General features: G+C 41.4%; 1 protein-coding gene across 1 annotated transcript; it reads left to right on the plus strand.

Moving 5' to 3' along the window:
- Window positions 1-15,133: 15,133 nt before the first annotated feature.
- Window positions 15,134-16,801, plus strand: LOC147905725 (GDSL esterase/lipase At2g31550-like). Its single transcript, XM_087374813.1, has 5 exons — window positions 15,134-15,389; window positions 15,527-15,654; window positions 15,819-16,052; window positions 16,152-16,461; window positions 16,611-16,801. Exons 1-5 carry the CDS (start codon window positions 15,134-15,136, stop codon window positions 16,799-16,801), a joined length of 1,119 nt encoding a protein of 372 aa, XP_087230939.1.
- Window positions 16,802-17,496: the final 695 nt, after the last annotated feature.

Below are 17,496 nucleotides of genomic sequence, written 5' to 3' on the forward strand. Positions count from 1 at the left end.
TGCGAGGAGATGGTTGGACTTCGTAGGTACTTCGCACTTTGGTGCAGGCAGATGGTTGGCATTCGAGGCAACCGTGGTAAGTCTACTTCTTCTCATTTAATGTATTGTTCTATTTGTTTTACTACATATTGCATGCACTTTATCTAACTCTCGTAAATTGGGCCCATAGCAAGCTGCGATGGGTCACCTTCCTACAGACATAGAGACGAGATGTGCATTTTGTGTAGGAACAAAGCTGTGGTTTATTGAGAAGGAGGCACTGGGAGCGACGGTCGATTGGGTTCAAGTGGCTGCTCACACGGTATAAGTCTACTCCTACTTTTGTAATCTCACTTTTTAAACTGTTTTATTCTTTAAGTTCCAATCTAATTTCCAATTAATATGGTTTCACTCTTAGAATCAAAGCTCGAACGTCCCATCAGTGGAGGTGAGTGGTGATGATGAGGGATTAGGATTACACGGCTTCGACGAGGGTCAAGAATCAGGCATAACTCACGAGGGCTAGGGATTAGGCTAGCATGACGAGGACGAGGACGAGGATGATGATTCGGATGAGCAGCAGCAGTAGTAGTACTAGTAGTTTGCATATACTTCGCCATGTATATGCTTTTGTATATCGGCTCATTTGAGCAATTTTGTATCACCCTTTTCGAAAGGGTAATTTTGTAACAAATAATGTTGTATATCTTTGACATGTATATGCTTCTGTCGCTCAGTTCATTTGAGTGATTTTGTATCACCCTTTCCACAAGGGAAATTTTGTAATAACAAAAAACATTCTTTTGTAATTACTAAATAAAAAACATTAGTGGGGCAAAACAGGGCTTGCTGTGGCCCTGTTTAGCCCCACTAATTTTTTTTAAAGCTTCTGTTAATCGTTGCTATATAGCAACGTTTATCAGTGTTGCTATATAACAACGTTTACCATTGTTGCTATATAGCGATGCTTATATAGCGACTATTCTTTTTCGATGCTCATAGTGACGTAAATCTCGATCTTTGTGCTCGTTAAAAAAAAAATTTTTAGTATAAAAAAGGTCGGTATTTTCGTCAAAAAAGGGCCTATTCCTTGTAGTGATGGACAGGCCAAATCCACCAACAAAATAATATGCATTCTCTATGCATTATCCTCACCAAGGTAGTAGAATCACAGCGTTCTGATTGGGCAGAGAAACTGAATGTAGCCTTATGGGATACAGAACCACACTCAAGATCAGTACAGGGAACAAAACCTTTTCAATTGGTGTATGGCCTTGAAGCTATGGTTCCACTGGAATTTGTAATACCAAGCCTACACATAGCAGTACAAGAATGCATGGGAGATCATGAATCCTTGAAAGAAAGAATCTATCAGTTGGAGAAGCACACAAAAACAAGAATACTCGCCTACCATGCCATGACAATAGAAAAATGCAAAAGAAATGCATGGTTTGACAGAAATCTTAAAGCTAAAGACATCAAGGAAGGTGACTTGGTCCTGTTATTATATAATGCCAAAGTACACAAGGGGAAACTGAAATATCTAGGTCAAGGACCATACCGAGTAAGAAAGATGAATCCCATCAGAGCTGTGCTACTAGAAACATTGGATGGAGTCCAATTCAACACAACAATAAACAAGAGCCGATTGAAGCGCTACTACTTCAACATGCAAGCCATCCGCGACAAAAAGGAAGATTTGGGAAATCAAGTCTTCCTTAGTTAGGATAAGATTGTTCATGAGCACTCACTTGCATATGTACGTCTTCGCACATATAGGTAGCATCAATCGATTTTAACCTAGGGCTCATAAGTGATGCCTAAGTCCTAGCTACCGTATGAAATCCCAGCAACAAAAAAAGCATATAGTTAGTCCCAACCTAGCTACTAGGTCACGTGCACTCACACACTTTCGCTTAGACACATAGATGATTGCATGAATAATTGTGCCACACACTTTCATTCCACACTCTCAAAGCATGTATAAAAATAAGATCTCTCACAAACACACAGAAAGGCCATACCTGCATGCCAACCAATCTAATGATCAATGGTACACCACATGCACATGGATGAAGGTTCAGAAAAGATGCTGCCACTAAAGAGGAGGTGTAGAGAGAGCCCAACCCCTCAACCACGAGACCCCCTCCAGAGTTCGTAGCCATCTACATCCTCTCAACCACGGTGACCACAAGTATTTGTGGTCCAAAGCGATAGCTCTGAAGAGGATTCAGTGCATGACCATACAAAGAAAAAATGCCACCCCAGTCACCACCGGCTTACACAACCATTGACAGGGCCTAGTCACTGAAACTTGTTTGGCCACCTACATCGACTTATGGTCTTTCCCAGGAAGCAACATCTTAGTTAGAGGAAAGGGGTCTAGGTAGTTTGCATGAGAGCCTAAAATCCTTGGAGGATAGTCCTACAATGACCACATACATCAGGGACTTTCTCCATTCTTACCACTCCAGCAATGCAAAGGTTGGCAAGTACAGTACAATCACTGTACATCAGAGCCCACTAAACATTATCCTCGATAGTATAGTCATTCAAAGGGCTTTGTCATTGCCAACACATGGTGCCAAATACCTTACATGGCTTGTTGATGCAAAGTTTCTCAGAGTATAGTCTCTCCTCACCAAGGACACATTGTTCCATAGGGATGGCATATTACTTCGCACAATCCTTAACCATCACTCAAGGAAGCAACACAATTCCTATCCATAATCCTAGGGGTTAAGTGTGGCAAGAATTGATCCCTTCCACTCTGCACATTTGTTTCGCTGAGTAGGAAGCTAAAGCAAGACTGGATCCAACACTTAGTCATCTTCTTTACAAAGAGCGTGAGGCTACATCATCACTAGAACTGCCCATCGATACCATGCCATTTGATGAGCCACAAGGGAAGCTAGTGCTAGATCAACAGTATGACTATTGTACACAAGGGAATGAAATACCATTGGAACAACCTCCCACAAGTACTATAGAATCATTGGGATGGCTACATGGGCACCATTTGTATCAGCCGTATTGCCAGTCCTCATCACCATCTATCATTCTCCAACATCAAGCTAGCCAAATGATCCAAATGTCAGAACTATTCACTAGCTTGGCCAAGGAAGAATATGCAAGAGAATTGGACAAACAAGACTGGATTAGAAATCGAAGACCAATTCCAGGCAAAAATTGCCATAGAGGTCAAGGCACTTCGGGAGCAAATAGATGAGAAGGAGGTAGAAGAAGTGCACGTGAATCAAGCTCTCCAAGCTCAAGAGAAGGCAGTGAGGGATGTGATCTCCAACCTCCACCAAAGTCAAACACAGTTGACATCAACAGTACAAGCAACGGAAATCCTACAAACCTACTATAACTCATTCACCTCCACACATGCTCAGCAGACAGAGGTAGTGGCACAAGCTCGACTCAGTCTAATTCACAAAGAAGAAGAGCTCCAAAATTGGAAAGACAAGCTTGAAGACATGAAACAATCTTTGGCAGTACGTGCCTTTAACATTAACGAGCTTACAAGGGAATGCAGAATCTTAAAGGACCAACTTGCTACCGCTCAAGAGGCCAGCACTTCACAAGCACAAGTCTTGGACCAATGGTCCAATACCACTGAAGACATTCCTCAACAGGCAAAGGTCACCTTACAAATGAGAAAGCTTAAGGAGGCATATACAACCATCTACCAGAAATATAAAGAAAAAATGAATGAGATGCACTCCCAAAAGATAATCATCTGCAAGCTTGAACTCCAACATCTACTAGTGCACAACAATAAGGCAATGGAAGACAACACCAATGAAGCCCCACTACAATACACAATGGTGATGTACCAAGAGCTTGTGGCTACTCTACAAGTGGAAGATTACCTCAACGCATGCGTGCTTATCCACCAATGGAAGCAACTCCAAATCAGGATCATATCTGCTCATCCAATAATCAAATGGAAACATTCCATAAGGACTAAAACTCTGTGCATAATTTTCCAAGACTTGTCCAAAGATGAGAAAAATATCTTCTGCCTGTCTACACATGCCAAGTTTATAGCACTTAGGACAGATTCTTTCATTGCATATGTATGTCTCATGGGTAGTCCTCCCCTCAGGGTTATTACTGTTTTGTTGCTATTGCTACAAAGGCCATCACTATTATTTGCAAGGCACGACATAACTAACATCCCACCCATGCAGCTGATGATCCCATCGCACCAGCAAAAAGAAGTGTCGGAAGATGACAGGCCTATCTCACATCCAACATCCCATATCTAACCACTCTTTATTCTCTCAATTCATAGTGTAAGTTAAGAAACAATAAAGCTAATTTGTTGCTACATGATATTCGACAAGCCAACAGCTATGCTAAAGAGGATTAAAAAAGGCAAGACACAGAAGCTTCATCACCGACCAAACTCTTCTATTAAGTCTTTATCTAATAGTGTCTTGTCTTTGTAGCTCATTTTCATACATGCGCAAGCTGAACATGCATTTGTATTGATGGATTCTCTTCCTCTCGTTGTTATAGAGGCCCTCACCATTAGTTCCACAATGGAGGGCTCCGAGCTCGTTTAAAAGAAACAACAATCCTACATTTCAAAAGAGGAAGCTGCACATAATGACATCATATAGGAGCAAGATGGAGATCACGATATTCAGGAAGAAGATGACGATCAAGAATCACCCAAATTTATTGCAAAAGGGGAATTACACGATCAAGTCTTTGTGAAGAGAGTGGGAGAGAAGGAAGGAGTCTCACTTGCAGCTTTCTCACATACACAATGGGGGAATATACACAAAGGTGGAGGCTGAAAACAGTTTTTCTCTTCTTAGTTGTGAAAGCCAAAAGAACTCTAAGTACAAAAGAATAGGTGAACCCTATATGTGGGTCTCAAACCAAACTCAACTAACTAAGCTAGCATACTAACTGAGCCACTAACTAGAGTACATAAAGATAGCTATCATCCAGCTATTATTCATGGGAGGTGTACCAACTGCATCTGCAGCTAACAAGTCGGTGACATAAATGCACAACAATCACCCTAGCATATCACGAGTGGGAGCTCGATATCTCAACACTCCCCCTCGAGCTCAATCCCAATTCCTGCACACCAAGCACATCTCTGGACTTGCGCAGCTTCTTTGCACCCAATGCCTTTGTGAATATGTCAGCTACCTGATCCTCTGTGCTAACATAAACTAGATCAATAAAACCTATAGAACCTTCTCCTGCACCTAGTGATAATGCACCTCAATGTGCTTTGTTCTAGCATGATAGATTGGGTTATTTGCTGATTGTATATACTGCTCACGTTGTCATAATAAATGACAACTGGCCCATCTGTAGACTGATGCATATTATAAAGTAGCTTATGCAACCAAGCTACCTCACATGCAGCCATTGCTGCACCCTTGTACTCAGCCTCTGTGCTCGACGAGGCAACTATAGGATGTTTCTTGCTGCTCCAAGTAACTGCAACACTCCCAAAAGAGAACACATATTCACTGGTAGATCGTCTATCAGAAATACTACCAGCCCAGTCAGCATCAGTGTATCCATGCAAATATATCTGAACCCCAGTCTCATAAAGTAGTCCATACTGCAATGTGGACTTCACATACCTTAGCATGCATCTAGCCGCATCCAAATGCGGTTTCCTTGGAGCCTGCATAAATTGACTTACCAAGCCAACAGCATAGCTCAAATCTGGCTTGGTAATAGTCATATAAATCAAACTTCCTACTATGCGTCTGTACATAGTAGGGTCTTCCAGAAGCTCACCTGCATCTGCGCTCAGCTTCATATTCTGCTCCAAAGGAATTGAAATAGGCTTACAGCCTATCATCCCATATTTGGACAGCATGTCCAATCCATACTGCCTATGCAAGAGCCATATCCCACTTGTGGATCTAATCACCTCAATGCCCAGGAAGTAACGCAACTCTCCCAAATCTTTCATCTCAAACTTCTGCTTCAATAGCATTTTCACATGAAGGATATCTTCATCCCTATCACCTGTGATGATCAAATCATCAACATAAATGACAAGCAGCATAATACCTTTCTCACATTCTGCCTTGGAAATCTGAAAGCTAATAGTGACAAGATACTGTCCTATCTTGTCAGACCATGCTCTGGGTGCTTGCTTCAAGCCATAGAAGGCTTTCTTCAACCTACAAACAAACTCAGGATGAACAGCATGAACATAACTTGGTGGCTGTATAGACCTCTTCTTGCAAATCACCATGCAAGAAAGCATTTTTTACATCCATCTGATGTAAAGACCATCCCTTTGATGCAGCCATAGCAATGACTACTCTTACGGTTTCCATCCTTGCAACCGGACAGAATGTTTCTTTATAATCAATGCCATATGTATGTGCATACCCCTTGACAACTAATCTTTCCTTGTATCTGTTCATAGAACCATCTGCATTGTGCTTCACCTTATAAACCCACTTGCAACCAATTGCATTCTTGTCTTTAGGCAAAGGCACCAATTCCCATGTAGCATTTACTTCCAAGGCATCCATTTCTTCATCCATGGCTTTCTCCGATTTTTCTTTTTCCCATGGCTTGCTCAAAAGAAGTGGGTTCTGGTTCATGTATCACTTTGACCATATAGGCATAGTGAATGGCTATAAATCCATCATATTTCAGCCTATCCACAGGATACCTAGCACTAGTAGACCTGTGCAAAATAGGCTCACTACTAGGTGCTCTCAAAACATCCCTTGTCTTCCTTACTCCAGGTGTAACAACAAAAGGAATACCCAACTCATCATCAAGGCTCTGTTCTGAGCCACTGGATTCACCATCCACATAAGAGTGACCTGCATTCACATCAACCATGGGCTGATCTACTTTCTCTTTTCCTTTTCGTGATACTTGCATACCACTATCTGCATTGCTTTGAGGAGATCCTCCTGATCTCAATTTGCTTGTCCATGGTGAAGTATGTGAACCACTGCTAGAGGACGCTACAGGTCCACTAATATTTTGTGATTGCTGCTATGAATTTTGTGCAGCATTACCATTTTGTGCATCTACATCATCAATCACATTTATTGCTATATACCAGCTACTCATCTCATAAAAAATAACATCTCTACTCACTATAAACTTACGAGTAGAAGGGTTATAGCATCTATACCCTTTCTGCTACAGAGAATAACCAATAAAGATGCACTTCTCAGCTTTTGGATCCAACTTGGATCTCAACTCATCTGGCACATGAACATAGGTAATGCAACCAAAAACTTTCGAATGAGAAATATCTGGTTTCCTACCAGTATACCTCTCCTCTAGCATCATGCCATGTATTACTGTAGCGGGTGTCCTGTTCATTATGTAGACTGCTGTAGCAACTGCTTCAGCCCCATAATAATCTGGTAGGTCTTTTTCGTTGAGCATGGCATGAGATACCTCTCCAATATGCCTGTTTTTCCTTTCTGCAAGTCCATTTTGCTGTGGGGTATGACTGCATGAATATTGTTGCTTTATGCCATGCTTATGCAGGAAACTTGCAAACTCATTTGAGAGGTACTCTCTCCCTCCATCTAACCTTAGGCATTTTATTTAAAGGCTTGTTTCTTTTTTAACCATAGCTTTAAAAGCTTTGAAATGCCCAAACACTTCACTTTTCTTTTTCATAAAATACACCCAAACTTTTCTGCGGTAGTCATCAATAAAAGTGACAAAATAATGACAGCCTCCAATAGATGCAGCTTTAGTAGCCCACACATCAGAGTGGATTAATTCCAATGGCCTCTTACTCTTTTGAACATGTCTAAGAAATGGTTTCCTTGCCTGTTTTCCAAATTGACAGGCTTCACATACCTTATGCATTTCTGCAACCTTGAACTTAGGCAATCCTGCAACAATATTTTAAGCCTGCATTAATTTAAGTCGCTATACATTAACATGACCAATGCGTTTATGCTAGATATCAATATCTGCAACTACACCGGTCCCATGTGCAAACATTGCTACACTCAATTCAGGCATGTCCACATCCAACGTAAACATTCTGCCCTTCTTCTTCCCTTTTGCTACTAAGCGACCTTTATTTTTTATATCCTCAACAAAGCATCCATGAGGATTAAATTTGACCTGCAAGCCCTGCTCAACCATTTCACCAATAGAACCCAAGTTCTTGGTGATATTCGGGACATGAAATACATCAGATAGGTATTTCTTTTTTCCATCCTACATAGACAAAGGAATTTTACCAATCTGCACAATAGGATGTGCAGTATCATCACCAGTGTCCACAAATCTTGGTCTTTCCATTTTCCTTGCATCTTACATCCATTTTGCATGACCTGTCATGTGGTTTGATGCACCTGAGTCAACATACCACACATCATTGCTTTCTTCTACAGTTGTCACAGAATTGGTCATGTGCTACACCATAAACTGATGCTCATTTCTGTCATCACCCTGTCTACTAGAGGATGGATAATTGCCTTGCTGGAATTTTCCAGTCATGATTTCATTCTGCTATAGCAGTCTTTAACCATATGTCCCATTTTACCACAGTAGTAGCATTCAACATTGTTGTTTGCATTTTGGCCTCTCTGCCATTCACCACGACCTCTTTGGCTCCCCCTGCCTCTAAAGTTACCACGTCCTCCTCCATAGGACTAGATTTCTAGAGTTTGATGCATATTCTGATTTCTGCCACGGCCTCCAAATCTGCCTGCTCTACCTCTGCCTCTACCTCTTCTAGCATTTGAGTAGAAGATAGCTTCTTTTGAAGTTCCTCCTGAAGAATATGCACCACCATTTCTCTACTCTTTAGAAATTAGAAGAGCAATCAACTCCTCAAAATCAGGAAAATTCTCACGGATGGCAATGGATGTCTGGAATTGTGCATAATCCTTTCGTAGACCATTCAAGGTCACAGAAACTAAATCATCATCTTCCACTGGCGAACCAATAGAAGCAAGTGCATCTGCAATCTTCTTCACCTTCATGTGGTAGTCATTGATGCTCATATTTTCTCTTTGCACATTATGCAACTCCTACTTGAGCTGCATTTTCCTGGCTTGCGTATTTGTGCTATACATTTTTGTCAAAGTATCCCACGCCTCCTTCGGCATGCTTGCATCCTGAATATGCACAATCATAGAATTTGAAATACTGATAGACAGCCATTACATAACTTTTCTGGCTCTCTCATGCCAGCCTTTAAATTCCTGTAACTCCTGTTGATTGGGAACATTAGGAATAACTGGTTCTTGTTCAGCTCCAGTAATGAACTCCCAATAGCTTTTTCCCTTAAGGAAATTCATCATTCTAAACTTCCATGCTTGGAAGTTGTTCTTGTCAAGCTTTTCAGTGACAATCTATGAAAGAGCATCAGACGCCATTACTGAACACTGCAAAATATTCTGTCACTACAAAAAACACAACTTCTACCTCACAACGGCAAATCTGCAAAACTAATGAGAGTGGTATTTGACCACACAGTCACTTCCTAGTGACAATTATGCATCAACAGGCAATAAGAATGATTATGTCACTCCCAATATCTCTGTGCACAGGCATACGATGTAATTTTTGTGATAACTTTTCACCGACCTACAGAACTGTGGTCGCATAGCGAAAATAGGGCACTTTCTTAAGTGCCTGCTGAAAACTTCCACCACCAAAATGGGCCCCAAAATGGCCTCGAATCAAAAAAATAATTCACTAAAGGCTTTGCCCTTACCCATAGCATATACTGCCCCCTCGCCACACTGTGAAGGGTGTCCCAATCTGGCACTCTTGCACTCTCTGGCTATGCTACCTGTAGAGATTTGCTCTCAAACTCGAAAAAAAAGGAAAGCAACACTGATCCTCTTACTAGGACACCGTGAACTTGGTTTGCTTTCCTGAGCTCCTTACCACGAATCGGGCTTTGATACCATGTGAAGAGAGTGGGAGAGAAGGAAGGAGTCTCACTTGCAGCATTCTCACATACACAATGGGGGAATATACACAAAGGTGGAGGCTAAAAACAGTTTTTCTCTTCTTAGTTGTGAAAGCCAAAAGAACTCTAAGTATAAAAGAATAGGTGAACCCTATATGTGGGTCTCAAACCAAACTCAGCTAACTAAGGTGGCATACTAACTGAGCCACTAACTAGAGTACATAAAGATAGCTATCATTTAGCTATTATTCATGGGCGGTGTACCAACCGCATCTGCAGCTAACAAGTCGGTGACATATATGCACAACGGTCACCCTGGCATATCAGGAGTGGAGCTCGATATCTCAACAATCTTAGGTGAACGTACAATGCCAGAGTATGATGATGATATAGGAGATCAACTCGGTATAGAGTTGGAGATAGACTTGTTTGGCAGGTAGGACTTGGCTCAGGATGAAGCCATTGATGTAAATGCTCTTGATTGATTTTTTTCATTTCAAACTTGGACATGAATATATGAGCTTCAAACTTGATGTACATGCTCTTGTATTTCTATTCTTTTAAAGGATCAAAGATGTATGAAAAGAATTTTTTTTTCATTAGGAAACACTCTCTATTAAAGAATGGTATGGGAAGAAACACTCTCTAGAAAAGGTCGGTATAGGAAAGCATCTGAGAGTCGGTATATACTGATCTTTTACACTTCTATCAAAGGTCGGTATATACCAACCATTAACAAGTCTATGAAATGTCAGTATATACCAACCTTTTTAAACCTATTGTACGTATTGATGATTAGTGCACCACGCATGCTAAACATTGGCGCTTAATTGCCGAAACAAGGCCCGTCTGGAGTAGTGTCTTCTTCTTTCTTCTTGTACTCTTTTCCACACTTTTGCCTCTCTTTTCCTCTCTATTTCTCTCTTTTCCACTCTTTTCCTCTCTTCTTTTTTTTTTTTTCTAGCACCCTTTCTCGCATTTTTGCACTCTGCTCGCATTTTTTGCATTCTTTCTGTATTTTTGCATTTTGGCATTCTTTTTTGTATTTCTACACTCTTTTCTTGATTTCCACATTCTTTGTGCACTTTTGCATTCTTTTTCGCATTTTCGTATTCTTTTTCACATTTTCGCATTCTTTTCCACATTTCTGCGTTTTCTTTGTATTGCAGTCTTTCCCGCATTTCCACACTCTTTCTGCATGTCCGCATTCTTTTTTGCATTTCTGCATTGTTTTCTGTATTCTCGTTTTTTTTTTGCATTTCTGCACTCTTCCATATTTTTGCATTCTTTTTCACATTTTTGCATTCTTTCTGCATTTCCACTCTTCCCCACATTTTTACACTCTCGTTCATATTTCCACATTCTTTCTCTCTTTCTCGCATTCTTTCCACATTTTGTCACTTTTTCCCGCATTTCTGCACTCTTTTTCACATTCCTTTTTGCATTTTTGCGTTGTCTTTCGCATTTCTACATTCTTTTTGCATTTTTGCACTCTTTTTCATATTTTTTGGATTCTTGTATTCTTTTTCTCTCTTTCTCTTCTCCTCTCCACTACTCTTTTTTGCATTCTCTTCTTCTCCTCTCCTCTTTTCTCATCTCCCCTCTCTTCTTTGTTTCTCTTTTTATTTTCAAATTAATTAGCTTTTTTGCATTTCTGCAGTTTAATTCATGCAACTTTCTTTTTTTGTTTGGGTTTGTGTTTTATTTATTCAGCATGGACTCACATCGCACATCTTTCATGTTGGAGCAGTCCAAGAGCTTTAGGGGAGGCCATGACCTCCTGAGTCCCAAGGACTTCGTAGCTCTGTGACTCCAGCTGACTTGGAGAGATACGACCATCTTATCCAATCTCATATGACCTCAATTAGGGACTTTCCTAGCACATCGGGCCTTCCCAGTGTTGTAGCATCAGCATTGTCTACCCGATAGGTGTCGCCTATCACATTTAGTGCTACAGCATCAGCATTGTCTACCAAACAGGCTTCGTCTATCACATGTATTTAGTCAGGCATCATCCCCTAGGGGATGACGTTCTGCCTCTAGGAAGATTAAGAAGGGTACTTGTGGTGGTGGAGGTATCGCCGTAGATGTGGATGAGACAGCATAGCTTGACACTAGCCCCCTCTCCATCCCTTGCTCTCTACCACCCCTCACTCCATCACCCCTTGCTCCATCACCCCTTGCTCCACCACCCCTACTACACCACTTGCCCTAGCAAGACTAGGAGGGGCTTTTGTTGTGGTGGGAGTGAAGACATAGATGAGTCTGCACATTCTTGCCTCCCCCACCACGATGAGACACAACTTGATACTGGACCGTTGCCTCCTCGCTCCACCACCCCTGCCTCCACCCCTTCTTGGTCCACCTAGGTGGATCTACCACCCCATGCTCCATTGCCACTCCTACCTCACACCTTCCATGGATACCAGAGCATATCAACCCCGAGGATGTCTCATACACTCTCAATCGATTGGGACAGATCATTGAGGATAAGAGGGGGAAATAAGTGATTGCTCACATGAGGTGCCTAATGTTTGTATATTTTCGCAACAATATCTTCCGAGGCTAGTGCAATCAGAGTGAGGCAAGGAAGGAGGATTTGGTACATGAGCTCAAGAGGGAATTCCCAAACCCCATAGGTTATGAGTTTAATGCTGATTACATGAAATATCACAGGAGCATATGTCTTTGACATCGTCAGTTGGAGATAAGAGATAGGCTGAAGGTTGGACGGAGTAAGCCTTCGTGTGACGGCGTGATGGCTGGACACCATAGGAACTCACACCTCGGGACTGGTGGAAGGGTAGGCTATAAGGCATGGGTGGTAAGTCTATTTCTCTTATACTTAATGTTTTGTTTGTTTACTTTTCCATATATGGCACTTCATCTAAGTCTCTAAATTTGGGTCCGTAGGAAATTTGTGATTGGCCATCCTTCTGTAGATGTGGAGTGTAGGTACGCATGGTAAGTAGGGGCGAGGCCAGTTTTCCAAGAGCTGGAGCATCAGGGATACAAGATCAATTCGGTTGTGGTGGCTTCATGGCATGTGAGTCTACTCCAATCATCATTGTTTTCAAGCATGTTTGATCATACCATTGATTTTACAACTAAGTTCTAATCTTATTTTTTTAATTGTTTTATTCTTAGGGTGGCCATGTGGAAACCCCAAGTGATACAAAGGAGGAGGAGCTTGCAGGTGGAGACGCAAGGAAGAGAGAGGAAGCCGAAGGATCAGGTAGAGGCGGAGAGGTCGAGGGATCAGGTAGAGGCTGAGAGGTTGAGGGATCAGGCAGAGGTGGGGATGAGATTCTAGTGATTCGGAGTCAGATTAGTGATAGTTTTGCCATTTTGTATTTAGCATACCTTTGGCAATTTTGTCATTTTGTATCTCATCTTCAAAATTTATACTACCCTCTTCCAAAGGAAAATTTGTAATAAGATGTGATGATTTGAGATTTTTAGGAAATTTTGCATGGGCATGTTGTAACTCTTTCCTTTTTAATAAAATACATACAATAGTGGGGGAGAATGCGGCTGAAACAAGCCTTATTTTGCCCCATAATTGTTTTAAAAAGCTTCTGTAAAGTGTCGATATATACCGATGCTTTATTAGTGTCGGTATGTACAAATTCTTATAAGTGTTGGTATATACCAATGCTCATTTAGCGACACATATACTGATGCTTTGCGCTCACAAAAAAAAAAGTGTTATTTCCATCGGTATTAGTATCAAAAGCTGACCAATGCCTTGTAGTGAGATTGGGATAGATATAAGCCTAAATTTTTTCTTGTAATACTTTTTAAGGGTAAAAAGTGAGCTTAATGTAAATGGAAAACTCCTCGAGCTCATTCTAGGAGGGAGCGCCAAAATTATAAACCAAATATAATCCCTCTAAACATCCATTGATATTTGATATACCAGCAAACATTTCAGTAGTAATTTTGATTCTTCTTTGGCAGTGGTATTTGCTACATTTGTTTCAAAGCTTTCACTCTTTGAATTTCAATAAAACAATGTATTCTCTATCATTAAAAGCCATTGAAAATGGTGCAGATGGTAGTATTACCATGCAAATGTTTAATTTGGAGCTACATCACTATTTACATTGAACATAACCTAGTGGGGAGGATTACAAATTTGGGCTTTCATGAAGCCACTAATTCCTTCTTTAGTTTCATAAATGGAGATTGCATTTGGGGTGAATTTTTGTTAGTCAAGCTTGACTTCCTAAGTTTGGCCTATGACATTTGCACTAGATTCAAGAATTACTTACACTTGAAGATGTTTGACACTAAATGTTTCATCCTTTGGCCAATGCCTTCATAGCAAGGCTATAATGGTTTCACCAAGTTGGTTTATTTCCCCCCCTTTTTTTAATGCGAGTATATAATTAGTGCTCCCATTGGCTCCATGCCATTACACCTCATATATTATGTCTATCCCTCATGTGCGTATCCATTTGATCTTTTGCCCCACGAGTCACAACAATTCGAGCTTTGTGCCTTCAAATGTGGATAGAGAAGCGAGTTTTCCCAAAGCATCGGCGTATGACCCATAGTGATATCGACCGAGAACCTCTCAAATTGTCGTGCAGGTTTTCCAAGAGTGCACCCACCATAGGAATGAGCACGAAAGTCCATTTCCAAAAGCTTGGCTAAGCACGCCCAATGCTCAACGTCGTCTACTGCAAGGGAGGACCTCTGAGCTAGATGGCGTGTGAAAGGGATTAGGCTGTAGAAGACGGCTGACCACTAAGCTAGATAGAAGATGGCTGATCCGTCTGGACATAAGAGAATTGACATAGGACATAGGTAGGGTGGAGCAGATGGCGTACGAAAGGGATCATCTTTGGTTTGAACTATAGAAAAAACCGGCACTCAAAACAAAAGAGAGAGGAGTACGCTATAAAAGAAGGATGAGTGTTCTCAGTATTCATGCCCTGTTTGATGAGTATGTAGTAGGATGATGATTCAGCCATAGTTAGAAGCGCATGATCAATTTTGACGCCTATGAAGCTTTAGCAGAAGATGATCAGGATTGACTCTTAATTAATTTCAGCTAGCAGGAGATGATCACGATCATATCGACTCCTGATTTTAAGCTAGCAGAAGATGATCACCGATGATGATCAGTAGTGACTCCTGGTTCATATTGGCAAACGTTTGAACACAGTACAACAATACAGGAGTTCATTTTTAACCCGCCATTCGATATCAATGACACCTATGTTCAGTATGGCTGGTAGCCTAATTCAAGCACTTCAGTTCATCGTCCTGATGAGCTCGGCCGTTCTCTCCTGCAGGGGCAGCTCGGATCTCCCTATCAATACCTCTGCACTCATTTTCTTCGGCGACTCTATCTTAGATACGGGCAACAACGACTACTTGAATACTATCGCCAGCGCTGATCACTATCCTTATGGCGTAGATTTACCTCAGGGTCTTGCAACTGGACGCTGGTCGAATGGCTTGATAATTCCAGATATGCTAGGTAACGTTTGTCTGTTCTAAACATCATGTAGGGACTCCCAAGTTACAAGTTGATTCTGTTTAACGTTAATTAGTTTGTGTGCGCCAAACATTGCTGTTAGTTTTTACCACTTATACGTTTGGTTCTTACAATTTCAGCCGAATCCCTCGGCTTAGCTTCTCCCTTACCGTACTTGGATCCTAATGCTAGCGGCCCGGCAATTCTATCTGGCATTAACTTGGCATCAGGAGGGTCGGGATTGCTGAATTACACCCTCCAAGGCCAGGTCTGTGGATTATTAAATTATCGTTGCTCTTTCTTGAAGAATCCGAAGTATTCAGCGTCTCCTCTTGGTGCTTGCGTGAGCTTTTGAACTCTCTCTCTCTCTCTCTCTTTCTCTCTCTCTCCTATTTTTCCAAATGATGTAACGCGGAGGAACGCCATGCGCAGAAAGTAGTGCCTCTATCGGAACAGATGGTTTGGTACGCAAACTACCGAGATGAACTGGAACGGATGCTAGGCACAACAGGAGCTGTCACTGTTTTATCCAGTGCCTTCCATGTAATAAGCTCAGGAACCAACGACTACATTGGGAGCTATTATTTCGATCCCGTCATGCAAGCAAAGTACAACATCAGCGAATTTCGAGCTCTGCTACTGCAAAGCTACCACGACAATCTGAAGGTAATTTAGACAGCCTGCCAAACTGCCGAAAACCTTGAGTTCTAATTTCCGAGCTCCCCTTTCCTTTTAAGAAAACACGTTGGGGCGGGTTGTTCTCAGGAGCTCTACAATGTAGGAGGAAGAAACGTAGCAATTGTGGGGATACCGCCTATGGGGTGTATACCCATCCTAATGAGCCTTTTCAACGGTAGCAAAGGATGTTCTGACGACCTCAATTCAGAGGCGCAAGCATTTAATGAAGGGCTTCAATCTTTATTGTCCACTCTGGGTTCTATTTTGGAGGGTTTCAAATTGGCCTACGTTGACAGCTATGATACGGCACTTCAGATTCTTCAACGACCTGAACACTACGGTTTGTCCACTATTATTAATCTGTGTTCGCAGCTTAATGTGAGCGAAATCGATGAGCGTAAATTGCTTTCTGCAAGCCGCACAATACTATGGATGTGGTCCTCAAAGTCGATGGACCAAATTAATGATATTAGAGAGATTAAGATGAGCTGTAAATGTTTTGAACCAAAAACTGACTAAACGGGTGCTGTGTTGGGGACGCAATAGGATTCAAGGAGACCACCAGAGGCTGCTGCGGTGACGGAATTTTGGCTGTTGGGCCGACGTGCCTATATCTTTCACCGACGTGCACAAACAGAAGCGAGTACTTCTACTTCGACGGCGTTCATCCAACGCAACGTGTGTATGAGATTGTGGCAAGCGAGCTATTTCTTGGAAAGGTGACCAAGCGATTTTGAAGTCTCTCCTCGACAACGTCGCCGTACGGAGAAACCTATCTTATTCACACCGAAAAACGGCCTGTCGACGGACCCTTTAAAGTTTAATTGTAAATAACCTCTATTCCAAAAAAATATCTTTTTTCAACCAATAAAAAAACCTTCTCCATCATCATTTACATATACATTTTACATTTTGAAAAACCATCTATGAGCCATCTCCCGCACCCCATATTGGCCCCATAGTGATGTTGTATATATGTATATGTATACATCGGAATCCCGAAAGAGAGATGCCGAGCTTACAACAATTCAGCTTACCTCGAGTCGGTCCCTTGTTGGATTGGCAAGGAAGTCTTCGGCTCATTGATCCACGAAAGGCTATATGTATGTCTAGCATGGCCAGTCCTCAATGGCTCCACTATTTTAATCGAGTAATTTTAGGCTTCATTCAACAACTTGCCCTTATTTTAAAGATAGCCGTTTACATCCCATAGCTATGATCATTTCACTAAAACAACTTACTAATTATCCAAACCCATTAAATTTTGTATTGTTTTTTGAAAAACAAGACGATAGTAGTAGTATAAGGTAATACATATTCAAAATAATCACACAACTACCATGTTGGAACAATCATATCTTGATCCTTGAAGGTTGTCTAGATTCTTGTGCATTCTTTGCATGAATCGTTAATTAGACAATCCAAATTTTCT

Source organism: Dipteris shenzhenensis, chromosome 1, assembly GCF_047967505.1.
Source record: "Dipteris shenzhenensis isolate YYH24624 ecotype China chromosome 1, Dip_SZ_1.0, whole genome shotgun sequence".
NCBI lineage: Eukaryota > Viridiplantae > Streptophyta > Polypodiopsida > Gleicheniales > Dipteridaceae > Dipteris > Dipteris shenzhenensis.